Here is a 12,358-nt window from a genome sequence, read left to right as displayed (position 1 = left end):
TCTCTGAAATCAATAAAGAAATATATATAAAAAAAAAGTACTTGGTCCTGATGTCCTCTGTTCAGAACCTTGCCTTTCCACCAATACTGACTGAACAGTTCCTGTATGCACTGTCCTGGGCTGTAAGATACAAAAATGAGCTATTAATGCTGAGTACCCTTCTGTCTACTGGGGGAGAGAGAAAAAAAAAAAACAATCCTAAAACAGTGACAAATGCTGTCATAGAGGTGTGGCCAAAATGTCCCTGGAATAAAGAGAAGGCACCACTAACAGTGTTGTAGTGCCAAAAAAAAAAAAAAAAAAAAGCTTCTCAGAGGAAGTGAATTTAGGTCCCTGAAGTATAGGAGTTTTTTTGGGCCCAGGAAGGAGGGACATACCAGGTGGAGAGAGCAGTACATACAAAAGGAGGGAGGGAAGAAAGTGCAAAGTCTGGATCTGGAATGAGGAGAGTGGTTTGGAGTGGGCCACCTGGCTGGAAAGAGGTTGTAGAAGGTCCATGGAAACGAATCTAGACTTAATCTGTAGGCAACGGGGAGCCACTGAAGGTTATAAGCTGGAATGTGAGATTATCTGTTTGGAAAGCTAACTCTTTAAAAAAATTTGTATATGTATATATTTCAGAGAGGAAGGGAGAGGGAGAGAGAAATAGAAACATCAATGATGAGAGAGAATTAATTGGTTGCCTCTTGCAGGCCCTCTACCTGGGATAGAGCCCACAACCTGGGCATGTGCCCTGACCAGGAATGGAACCCTGACCTCCTGGTTCATAAGTTGATGCTCAACCACTGAGCCATGTTGGCCTGGGGGAAAGCTTGGGGGTACTGTGTCTGATTAGAGAAAGGAGAGAAAGGAGGCAAGAAGAAAAAAGGAGGCTGCTGGAATACCCAGCCTAGAGAAGAACTAATGCAATAGGATGAAGAGGGGTGTCATTTAGGAGGAAGAATTCACAGGACTTAGTGATCAACTAGATGACAGAGTGGAGGGTGTTAATCCTTAGGTTTATTCTATTTTGAAGTCTGCATGGGTAGTCAGGTCATTTCACCAACAGGAGTAGAGGAGGGAGAAGAGAAGACTTCACAGGGGAAACTAATTAGTTCAAGTTTAGGTTTACATTGTGTTTCTGCTTTGTTAACTGATACACTGCATGACCCTAAGCAATTCACTTAATCTTTCTGGCCTTCAGTTTCATCATTAATGATACAGTCAATAAAGATATATACCTCAAAAGTTTATCCATAGATAAAATTAGAGCAGTGTGTGTATGTGTTTTGTTATCTTCAGGTCCAAGTGAATGTCCTATTATATAAAGCTAAAACCTAGGGAAAACATTTTCTTTCCCATCCACGCTAATCAATATTTAGGTCCTGAGTGGCCAATGAGAAGTCTCAGAAAAATTAAAAACAATAGCCTATTGCTTCCCAGATTGAATTTAAGCTAATGTTTAAGAATAGGTCAGATCAGATTGCTAATCAGAGCCCCTCTGCTTCCGGATGGTACTCTCCATGGGAGACATGCAGAAATATGGTCTTGGTATTAGACCACTAAAGAGGAGTCCTCTTAGCAGATGTTGGAAAGTTTCTACACTTTTATTTTTATATCATGTATCTTTCAGGAAATGCTTGAAGCCACCCGCTCTTTTTGAACCTCAAGCTTCCTATGGCACAGTGTAGTATATGAAAGAGAGTTGAACATCTGATCTTGGCCATTTACATTGGATGTGACTACAGCAATCTTCTCCATGTCAGTAATGCCATTTATAAAATAGAATAATGAAAAGATCAAATAAGACAAGTAGAATGATATTTCTGGGAATGCTATAAGGGTAAGTAAAGTATTATTTTTCACTTATCAGCTTGGCAAAATTAAAAGACTAATTCCCAGTGACTTGGTAAAAGTGTGAGGAAACAGGAATTCTCATTTGTTTATGGTAGAAGTATAAACTGATTCACCTCTATGGAGAGAGGCTTGGCAATGCGTATCAAAATTGCCAGCATACAAACTTTTGACTAATTTCACATTCAGGAATTTTTCTAATAGGTAAAAACTTGAACATGTATTTGTAATAGCAAAAGATTGAAAATTAACTGAATTCCCATAATCTAAATAAATTATGATAGGTAGAACAGCATGAAGTTGTAAAAATAAGCCAGGAAGTTCTGTATGCATTTATATGAAATGATCTTCAAGATATAATAGGGGGAAAAGCATGGTTCAAAAGAGTCTAAGATGCTACTGTTTGTGTAAAAAAAGTGTGTGTGTGTGTGTGTGTGTAGTATCTCTAGAAAGATATACAAGAAATTCATAAAATTGGTTGCCTGTGTGAAGGGGAACTAGGTGGCTGGGGATGGGTTTGGGAGACTTTCACTGCATTTCCTTTGCAGCTTGAACCATGTAAATTTAAATTTATTACCTATTTAAAAAATAAATGAGAAGAAAAAGTATCAGTACAAGTGTAACTGACCTGGGTGTACTTGGATGTTCACACGTATCCTTATTTGTACTTGCTCTGTTCAGCTACAATAATCTTGGGACACTTCTTGTTTTGTACCCCCAGGACCCTGATGCTGATCAAGCTCAGCAGGAAATGAAGGGATCCTTTACACTTGCTTGGTGATGAAGTAGGTGGAGACCCAGTTCCATCACTGCCCTCTCTTGCAGTTGTAGCACAAGTTTAGCAAAGGGAGGGCAGTAGGCCTCCCAGTCAGCCATGTTGGCTGTGTGATCTTCCAGAAAAGAGGGTGCCTCCTTGATCACTGTGCTGCTTGCTGAGCATCAAGGCCACCACAGTGCAGAGGAGGGGCTGCCTTACTCCCTGCTTGTTGCAGACTGTGAAAAGGCAACAGAACGTGGGATAGTCAGAGACCCAAGTTGGTTCCCTCATTTCTGCAGGATGGCTTTGCCTTTTAACCTCTGATTAAAATGATTTTTCTCTCTAAAATGAGGGGTTTGATGTCATTCCTCTCTCAGGGCCTTCTAACATGGACCTCTTGTGCTGTGAAAGGTCAGTCTTCAGCCAGAGAAAGAGTTACAGCTTAGGCCCAAGGGACATTTCATCCCCTCTGGATCCCTGAGGCTCAAATGCTCATTCCAGACAACTTGGGAGAGGTGGAAAGAAATGAGGGTTGGCTCCATCCTCTTGAGACCCCCAGTCCCACTCCTTTCCTCTTCCCACCGCCTCAGAACCAATCTAAATTTTCTCTGAAGAGATTAGGAGAGGCAAATCCCTTTCACTTCCTACCTCATTGCATCATCAAAGCCAAGTTAGGGAGTGGCAAGGAGCAGAAGTGAGCCCAATCTACAAAGCACTATTTTGTCAGCAAAACTTGGGAAACTCCTACTGGCTACTTCTTAAGGATATTTTCTGGAACTTCAGCTCAATTAGACTTAAACTTGACCTTGACATTGACCTCTCTGTTTCGATTATCCAACATGCTACTGGACACTTTTCAGGTACACTCAGACTCCAACTAGCCATGAGTTCTCACTCTGCTGGTTCCAGAGCTCCTCTCACAGAATAAACTTTCTCTCCCCACACTGTTCCCTCAACCCGGCTCCTAAAGCAGAAATTCTCCCAAGTGTGGTTCCAAAAAACCTTACTTTAGAACCACTCAAAAAGGTTTATTAAAAAATAGACTCCTGAGTCAGACCTATTAGAATAAAATCTCCGGGGGGTGGGCCAAGGGACCTGCATTTTTAAACAAGCTTCTATGGTGATTCCTACCCATCTGAAGTGGTTTTGAAAGCAAATAATCTAAGGCTACGTTAGCTAGTATTAGTCATTGTGAAGACATACCATTCTGTCCATTCTTCATTTCTGTCCAACAAACACTTACTGAAGTCCTACTGTGTGCTAGGCACAAGCTTGACCCATGAGCCTTTCATTCACAAAGCTCTCAGGGAATGGCACAGAACTCTAAATTGCTTTCCAGGGGGAGGGTCATGTTACCAGACTCCTGATAGGTTTAGAATTTCTGTCCTTAGGATCTCTTTCATCCCCATCTCCACACTAGGAAAAGTCCCCATCCTTTTAACCCCCAAAGCAAGAGTCTTTCTATGCTTTGGGGCTATGGAGCCAACAGTTTGCATGTGCTCAAGTGTCTCCAAGGAATAACATGGTGGGGCTTGTGGAGAGGGGTTGCCAAGAGGCTTCTTAGAAACAACTGTAAACACACAGAAGACCAGACTGCCACCCTCCATCACTTCTGTCTGCAGAAAAAAGCTTGTCCTTTGTTCAAATGGGAGAGAAAAGTAGTCACATGGGTTGGGCAGGGTGGCTGCTGTGGTGAGCAGGATGGGAAAGATTTCAAAGCATTCCTACATCAAACAGAACCTGGCAATCAGGACCCTCTGCTATACCTCCTGCTGAGAACTCAGCACCAGGACCCAGCAGGGCAAGTGACCCTAGGGAATTCACGACTTGAACAAACAATAAAATCTGTAAGACATTTCTCCCATACCCTGTAAACATCCAGGAAACAAACTTTAAAGTTACTCAAATTACCCTGTATTTCCCTGGCCAGTGTGGCTCACTTGGTTGGAGTGTTATCACATGCATCAGAGGGTCGAAGGTTCCATTCCTAGTCAGGGCACACACCTGAGTTGAGGGTTTGACCCCAGTCTGGGCAACTGATTGATGTATCTCTCCCCTCCCCTTCCCTCCTCTCCCATTCCCTCCTCTCCTACTCCTCTCTCTCTCTCTCTCTCTCTCTCTCTCTCTCTCTCTCTCTCTCTCTCTCTTTTCTTTCCTTCCTCCCCCTCTGTCTCTCTAAAAAACAACAACAGAAAAACACAAACCATATCCTATATTCACATCTTTCTACATACACTGCCCTCAATATTACCTTCCAATTTCTCCTTAGAAACTACAGACACAGATTATTCTGGAGTAGATTTATAGTACAGCTAAGACTTGTGCCAGGAATGAATCCTTTAGTCCTTTGGTTTGTGAATATTTTCCCCCAGCCTAACCTTCCCCTAACAAAATATTCTAACATAGTACGTCCTTGGCAAATGTTTATTGAATTTGAGGCTGAGATTATCAGAGTCTTGACTGCTAACCTGAGCATCTCAGGAGTAAAGATAACAATTCTGAACCCCAAAGTGTAGGATATGCCAAAGACTGGGAGATTAAAGGGGGTAGAGGGAAGGATGAACAGAATGTATCCCCATGTATGCAATTAGCAGGGAGTCTGAACAAATAGTGAACAACCTCACCCACAGCTGTGAAAACAAAACAACTCAATTTAAAAAAATCTCATTCAATGTTGCTTCAGTGAAATAGTGTGGACAGCTCATTAATGCATCAAAGTCAATGTTTAATTGTGATAGGAAGGACCCAACTTTTGCCCCAAGTTCTTAGCAGCAAAAACCTGGTCCTTGCTGCAATGAAGGTTGCTAAGGCGTCTAGGCTACTTGTTTTTCCTGAAACCTTAGAGAAAGGGCCCAACATTTGATAGATTTTGGTCAGACTTGCCCGACAGTCAGGGTAGGTCCTACATCCTGGGTTGCAGCCAGCTGGACATCTTCAGAGAGGTTTATAAGGCCCACCCTTCCTTTTTGGCCCCCTGGGGCCTCTAGGCCTATGCGTTGTCATTTGGTGAGTACCTTTTGAGAGAGGGCCTTATGGTTTTGAGATAGGAGTGTAAGAGCTGGGACATTATGTTGCTAAAAACTGGCTGTTAAGAGTCTGGCCAGAGGACCCTCTATGAACTCAGCAGCATGTGATTTGCTGATACTTTTGCATTAAAGGTGCAGAGTGAAGAAATGCATCTGCATTTGAAGACTGAGCTAGCTCTGAAGAGCTCTGTCATTTCCTGACCAGGGTGCTAGAGAAAAGCTTTTATTTTTCTTTTTAAAAATAACTAGTTAGGACCTTTGTAATTTGATTGGCTACAGGAGAAAACTGAAGTAGCAACACCAAGTTTGAAGGGAAGTTTGAAGGGATCAAGTTCAGCATAGGATTCTATTTCCCAATGAAATCCAAGCACTCCAGCAGTGCAGGAATCCCAGACTCCTTTAGCTTTGTGCTGGTTCCTCTCTATCTACTCCCTCTGCACTATGGCTCAACCCTCCCCCATCTTGGCTCAACTTCAGCCTCACCAGCAGTAACACTTTTGGTGTGGCTTTGTTTATTGACAAGTTCACATCCCTGTAAGGAACTGGCTCCCTAGACTCTGGTGGCTCCTATATTCCAGACTTCCTCAGAGTGCAATTTTAGGCAAAGGCTCAATGGCTCTTTCATGACAAGTGGATCAGTAAAACAATAATAAAACCTCCGTCACCATAACTCAGAGGCTGTAATAGATCAAGTGCTCAAGGGCACTTGAAAAGCCAAGAGTAGACTCTTTATTCACAGAGTTTTAGGAAACCACTCTCTTTCATTATTGCTGTGTGTAAATACCATCTATTTGTTTAATTTGTTATTTTCCTACATCCACAAAGAGGGAAATATTAAAAGAAATATTCAAGGAAGTTGGAAAGCTTGTCAATGTAAATCGTGTCTTTGTAACCCTCTACTCTTCATTTCCTGTGCCAACTGCACTTTTATTTCCCGTCTCTCTACACTCAGTAAATAAAACCATATTATCAAGGGAAAGACGTGAGCCCATTAACATTGTAAGCCCTCAGATTTCACTCGCAAGAGACGACGCAGCACTTATCTGATGGAACAGAAGCTTTAATTGCTTCGAGGTACAAGCTGTCCAAACCTTTGAGATCTGACCCGTCCCTGGGAAGCCTCTGCGCCCTTGAGCCAAGTGCCTGGGAGAAAGCGTGCCCAGCACTAGTGCGAGTGCCAACCTCTCAGGAGCACAACCATCGCTCCATTACAAGGGCAGATTCTTTATTTTGACAACCTAGTCAGAGGGGAAAACCAGCCAAACTTCTGAACAAGGCAGAAACTTTATCTTCTGTCCGAATCAAAACGTGTCACTCCAACAGTGGCACTTAGGCCCCCACCGAATGGAAGGAGTGAAGAAGCTGGAGGGACTGCTGCGAAGTAACGTGAGAATCTAGTCTGACAGTGAAAATGCTGTGCCTCCCCAGGTATCCAGCACTTACAGCATAAAATTTAGTTCTTTAAGTAAGTCGGAGAAAGGGGGCGGGGGGGGGATTAAACTTCCGCTCCAGGTTTAGGAGAGAAATAACAGTGCCAAGAAAACAAAAAACGCAGAGGTCTCAGAGAAAAGAGGAAGAGGAATAACTAACTACCTTTCCTGGAGAAAGGCTAAGAGCAGTCCCCACCCGCCAAGCTCCGTGCTCCCTTTTAACCCCTTCCACACCGCGACGCTCACAATCTGCACCTGAGCGACTAGCCACCCATGACCCAGAAAAGTTCTCGCCCCCTCCATCCTCTCGCCCTCCCCCGAGAGGCCAGTCCTGCCTGCCTCACCCAGCCCTTCCCCTGGGCCGTGCGGCTCTACCCCCCGCGGGGGGCCACTGGGTGGCGGCCTCCCGCAGGTTCGGCAAAGTTGGCGGTGGGGTAGTCGCGTGGAGTCTGGGCCGTGCGGGGAAGGCGCCCATTGGCCGGCCGGCGCCACGTGGCCACCCCGGCCGCTATATTAGGCCACTATTTACCTCGGGCTCGCTCGCCATGGCTTCGCGAGGGCATCTCGGGTAGGGTAGAAAGGAGGAGCAGCGCAGAGCCCGGCGGTCCTGTGGGCCTGCAGCCCCGCGCTGGACTGCGCGCTCAGGTGGGAGGGCCGGAACCATGAGCTCCTACCTGGAGTACGTGTCCTGTGGCAGCGCCGGGGGCGGAGGCGACCTGCTCAGCTTCGCGCCCAAGTTCCGCCGCGCCGATACCCGGCCGGTGGCCCTGCAGCCTGCCTTCCCCCTGGGCAGCGGCGACGGCGCTTTCGTCAGTTGCCTGCCCCTGGCCGCTGCCCGCCCCGCGCCTTCGCCGCCAGCCACCCCCGCGCCGCCCCCTGCCGCCCGGCCGTACGCGCCGTGCACCCTGGAGGGTGCCTACGAGCCGGGCACCGCACCTGCCGCGGCGGGGGCCGCAGACTACGCCTTCTTGGGGCCCGGGCCCGCATACGACTTCCCGTGCGCGCTCGGGCGGCCGGCCGACGACGGCGGGGCGCACGTCCACTACGCCACCTCGGCCGTGTTCTCGGGCGGCAGCTCCTTGCTTCTCAGCGGCCAGGTGGATTACGCGGCCTTCGGCGAGCCCGGCCCCTTCCCGGCATGTCTCAAAGAGCCCGCCGACGGCCTCTCCGGGGCCTTCCAGACCGCGTCTCCGGCCCCCGGCGCCTACCCCAAGTCCGCCTCCCCAGCTTCCGGCCTCCCCGCCGCTCTCAGCACCTTCGAGTGGATGAAAGTGAAGAGGAACGCCCCTAAGAAAAGTGAGTACTTGAGTCTTGGACGGATGGATGCTCCTGGGTTGGGGGCAGAGGCCCCTCCGCGGAATTGCGCTAGGAGCACCTTGCAGCTGTTCCTCTAGACGGCGGTTTGGGTTCTATGGAGGAAACGCGTTCCTAGGTGTTATTAAAGCAGGAGAAGCCTAATGAGCGTGCTCCGAACACAGGCTCGCAAAGTGTGCCAGGCCTGGAGAAAAGTGCAGGAAGGGGGTCTCTCCAGGGAGCATTTCCCCAGGCACAGCTCTGTCTGCAGAGACCCAGGAAGGCTGCGCTGTGACTTTGATTCTAACTGTACGGTCTAACAGTAGCCCTACTGCTCCCCGGTGTTGGGTCTCCATGTCCTCTAGCCCCTGTTGACGATCTGTCTTTATGTTGCAGGCAAACTCACCGAGTATGGAGCCGCTAGCCCCTCTAGTGCGATCCGCACGAATTTCAGCACCAAGCAACTGACAGAACTGGAGAAGGAGTTTCATTTCAATAAGTACTTAACTCGATCCCGACGCATCGAGATAGCCAACTCCTTGCAGCTGAATGACACCCAAGTCAAAATCTGGTTTCAGAACCGCAGGATGAAACAGAAGAAAAGAGAAAGAGAAGGGCTTTTGCCCTCGGCCACCTCTGTGGCTTCCCTCCAACTTACCCTCTCACGCAAGAACCTGGGGAGCTCTTCTCAGGCCCAAGAGCCCTCATGAGATTTAGTCTTTACGCTGAGGAAACTTGGCCTGCAGAAGTCATAGGCCAGCCCATCCCTGTCTAGACTTACTAGCTCAGTTTGGGATGGAAGTGGGCCTGGGCAGAAAGAGAGGTTTCACTTGGGAAAGGAAGTATCTTAGTTGACTTCTGAGTTCCAGGCTGTGGGTGTACAGATACAAATTTGAGGTCTCTTAAGCCACTCCTATGTATGTTATCTGTGTCTTATCAGGGAAAAGGTGCCTAGCTGCCAGCCCAACCCTGCTGCTGCGTTGCCTTAGTCATATGCAATTCCTGGGTGCAGAGTCGCAGTGCAGTAGTTGCAGAGCTCTGGCAACCCCCTGATGTGCTCCAAAGAGCGTTTACCCAAAGTTTTTCTGGTTTTAATTTAAAGGACAAGGCTACCTGTATTCAGCTTCTTGAGATGACCAAAGCTAGTTAGAGCTTCCCTGATGTAGCTAAGCTGCTTCAATGATGATCTTCACATTTGCACTCCAGTTTGTTTTTCTTTAAGAAGCAGTTTCTACCTCTCCATGTGCCTGAGTGAAGATACAATCGCTGTTTAGTTAGTAGCTGAACAAAGCCACAAGGTGGGTAAAGATTAGAACGTGAACTAAACCTTGATTCCAGTTACACAAACTTGAATGTAAATATATACAGTATGTATATTTTTAAAAAGGTTTGCTTGAAATGAACATATATGACATTTAATGTCATAGCATGTAAAAGGTTTGAACTGTTTTATAATAAAAATTACAGAATATACTACTCTCTGCTTTTCCTTACTCTCATTTTTATTTTCTTTCAAGCTGATTTGGTTTCTTCTATTTGGAATTTCTTGATTCTGCTATGGAAATTTGTTTAGGTTGAAATTTTAAAAAATAACACTTCTTAAAGGTTGTGTATACAAACAAGTTTGGGATAATTATCTGAACAGGTTAAGGGAGAAAAAAAAACTACTCTGCCAAATATCAACTAACCTAGGAATTCCTTACCTTAAATGCCCTAGATTTATGGCAGATATGTAGACTGCACGTTAACCTGTAGATTAGGTGCTCACTGTGGGAATGTTGTAAAGCCAAGGAGACACTGCAGGGAGTTACTGTACTTTAGTCTCCTGGTCTTACAGAAGGAAGAGGAAAGGTGACCTGAAGACTTTGCTAGTTGATTAGTGTACTCAGCTGCTCATCAAAAGTTCTCAATGTCTAAATTCCCATTTCCAAAGTCAAGTAGAAAGAGGCTTGGAGAAGCCAGTAGTCAGAGCTTTCCACTCTCTAACCCAGACTGAGCATCTGGCCTTACAAGAGATAGCACAGAGGTGCTTTCTGTTTTTGAAATTAAATACTTTCAAATGAAGTCATAGGAAGAAGAACAAGCACAATTTGAAACTTGGCATGAGAGTCTGTGGTAAACAACAACAAACTCTCTCTAACCTTATTTCCATCCAGTTCCCAATCCTGAAGGCACCTGTGGTTGACTAAGTTTTTATGTAACCTTACAGAAATATTATTTGAAAAAAATTAATTTTAATACACAAAATCCAGTAGGTACTTGGGACAATTGTCAGGGCAGGTCATTTTCCTCACTATATAGATAGCTGTAGCTGTATCTTTAAGTTCTCTGTATAATTCAACTGAAAGGCTTAAAGGCCCAAATAATCCAGATGAGAACTTAAGCTCTTCTTTTTAGCTAGGATTTCTAGATTCTTAGAGTAGTGCCTCAAATCCAATAATTCAGAGAACTAATGATTGTAGAGGATTACTTTCCTTATAAAACAGCAATGTGATTAATTGTCTTAGAATATTGAAATTATAATGAAATTCCTGTCCTTTGTACTCTTTCACAGTTTAATGGAGTTGAAGAAATAAGATTGTCAGCTCTAACAAACTCAGCTGGTAAGCAGGAAAAGATATCACTTAAAAAGCAGGTCTGTCAATATTATTCTTATGTTTTGCCATCTGCCCTTCACTTACTTGATGGAATCAGATCTTGTTTGAAACAACATCCTCCCCTCTGAGCTCTGAAGCTATTTGAAAGGACTTGTTAAAGGAGTTGTGATCAGCTTGCTTACAGCCACCTCCGGTTTCCCCTGCAGTGGTCTTTGACAAGACAATGTTTCCTTTTTGATAAGCGTTCAAATGTACACCTAAACAAAAGAGTACCAAGAGGCTTGGTCATTTCCTTAATCTACTACCCTTTTCTTTGAGAAAATAAAGCTTTTTGTTGTTGTTGTTGTTTGTTTTTAGCCACTACTAGCACTTAACCCTGATAGATGTCTCCCTTGATGAAGGTGGCTATTTTGACATATGTATAATGCTCTTCTATGAATCAGGCCAATATTAGCTATTTTTTGACCAACCCAAGGGATCTTTAAAAGCTTTCTTAACGCAGATCACTATATAGCGATATTCAGTATTAGAATCCTGGCTGAAGATCGGGACAAACTAGATGCTCTGGAGGTCACTTTCTTTTTTTATTCTAAAATAAAATGTTTGTTTCTTATAAAAAAATTTATTGTTGAAAGTATTACAGATGTCCCTTTTCCACCCCTATTGACCCCCTCCACTTCACTCCTGTCCCCTCCCCAGGCCTTCCCTGCACTATATATATTGTCTGTCCATGGGCTATGCATATATGCATATAAATTCATTGCTTAATCTCTTCCTGCGCCTCCCCCTTCCCTCTGAAATATGTCAGTCTGTTGAATGCTTTAATGTCTCTAGACCTTTTTTGTTTATTTTGTTCATTAGGTTCCACATATAAGTGAGGTCATGTGATACTGTCTTTCCCTGACTGGCTTATTTCGCTTAGCATAATATTCTCCAGGTCCTGGAGGTTTCTTTCACCATGAAAATGCTACAGAAACAATTCAATGACTTCTGCATTGTTTATTTTAGGCCCATCATTGGAAGAAAGAGAATTTAGTTCTAAGAAAGCAAATACCTTCCCCAGAATTATGACGAGACTGTGTTTATAAAAGGAAAGTGGATTTTAGAAATTATCAAATACATCTCATCAGTGGAGGTAACTAGCCCATGTGGATTATTTATAGAACAGTCCCCTTCTCATTATTCAGAACCTTGTATTATTTTGAGTCTGTTCTTCCATGAAGTGTGATAGTTACTACTCAAATTGTGCAACTGCTAAAACAATCCCATTTCTATTTAACAAGATTTCAAATTAAACATGCTAATTCATCTTTCAGTGACCCATTACAGGAATGAATACACAATGGACAGTCTGGCTGTTGTATAATTAACTATTCAATGTTAGTTTTCACAGAATGACCATGTGTCTGTTTTTCTGGATTC

General features: G+C 44.6%; 1 protein-coding gene across 2 annotated transcripts; it reads left to right on the top strand.

Annotated features, from left to right (window-relative positions):
- Positions 1-7,584: 7,584 nt before the first annotated feature.
- HOXD1 (homeobox D1) lies at positions 7,585-10,935 on the top strand. 2 transcript variants are annotated; one of them, XR_013960765.1, is made up of 3 exons: positions 7,585-8,342; positions 8,736-9,637; positions 10,894-10,935. XR_013960765.1 is itself a non-coding variant. In XM_080671452.1 (2 exons), the coding sequence occupies exons 1-2, from the start codon at positions 7,709-7,711 to the stop codon at positions 9,047-9,049; spliced, it is 948 nt and encodes a 315-aa protein (XP_080527578.1). In that variant the 5' UTR covers positions 7,585-7,708; the 3' UTR covers positions 9,050-9,808. The 2 variants fall into 2 exon arrangements, 1 of the variants encoding a protein (XP_080527578.1); XM_080671452.1 differs by lacking the exon at positions 10,894-10,935 and having other exon boundaries at positions 8,736-9,808.
- The last annotated feature ends 1,423 nt before the right edge of the window (positions 10,936-12,358 follow it).

The sequence above is a fragment of the Plecotus auritus genome, assembly GCF_963455305.1.
Source record: "Plecotus auritus genome assembly, chromosome: 5".
NCBI lineage: Eukaryota > Metazoa > Chordata > Mammalia > Chiroptera > Vespertilionidae > Plecotus > Plecotus auritus.
This window is presented reverse-complemented; position numbering and strand designations above follow the sequence as displayed.

Excerpts from the sequence above, each read along its gene's own strand:
- HOXD1 (XM_080671452.1), top strand. The coding sequence starts at position 7,709 with ATGAGCTCCTACCTGGAGTACGTGTCCTGTGGCAGCGCCGGGGGCGGA. Across the intron at positions 8,343-8,735 it reads GAGGAACGCCCCTAAGAAAA|GCAAACTCACCGAGTATGGA; the intron begins GTGAGTACTTGA and ends TTTATGTTGCAG.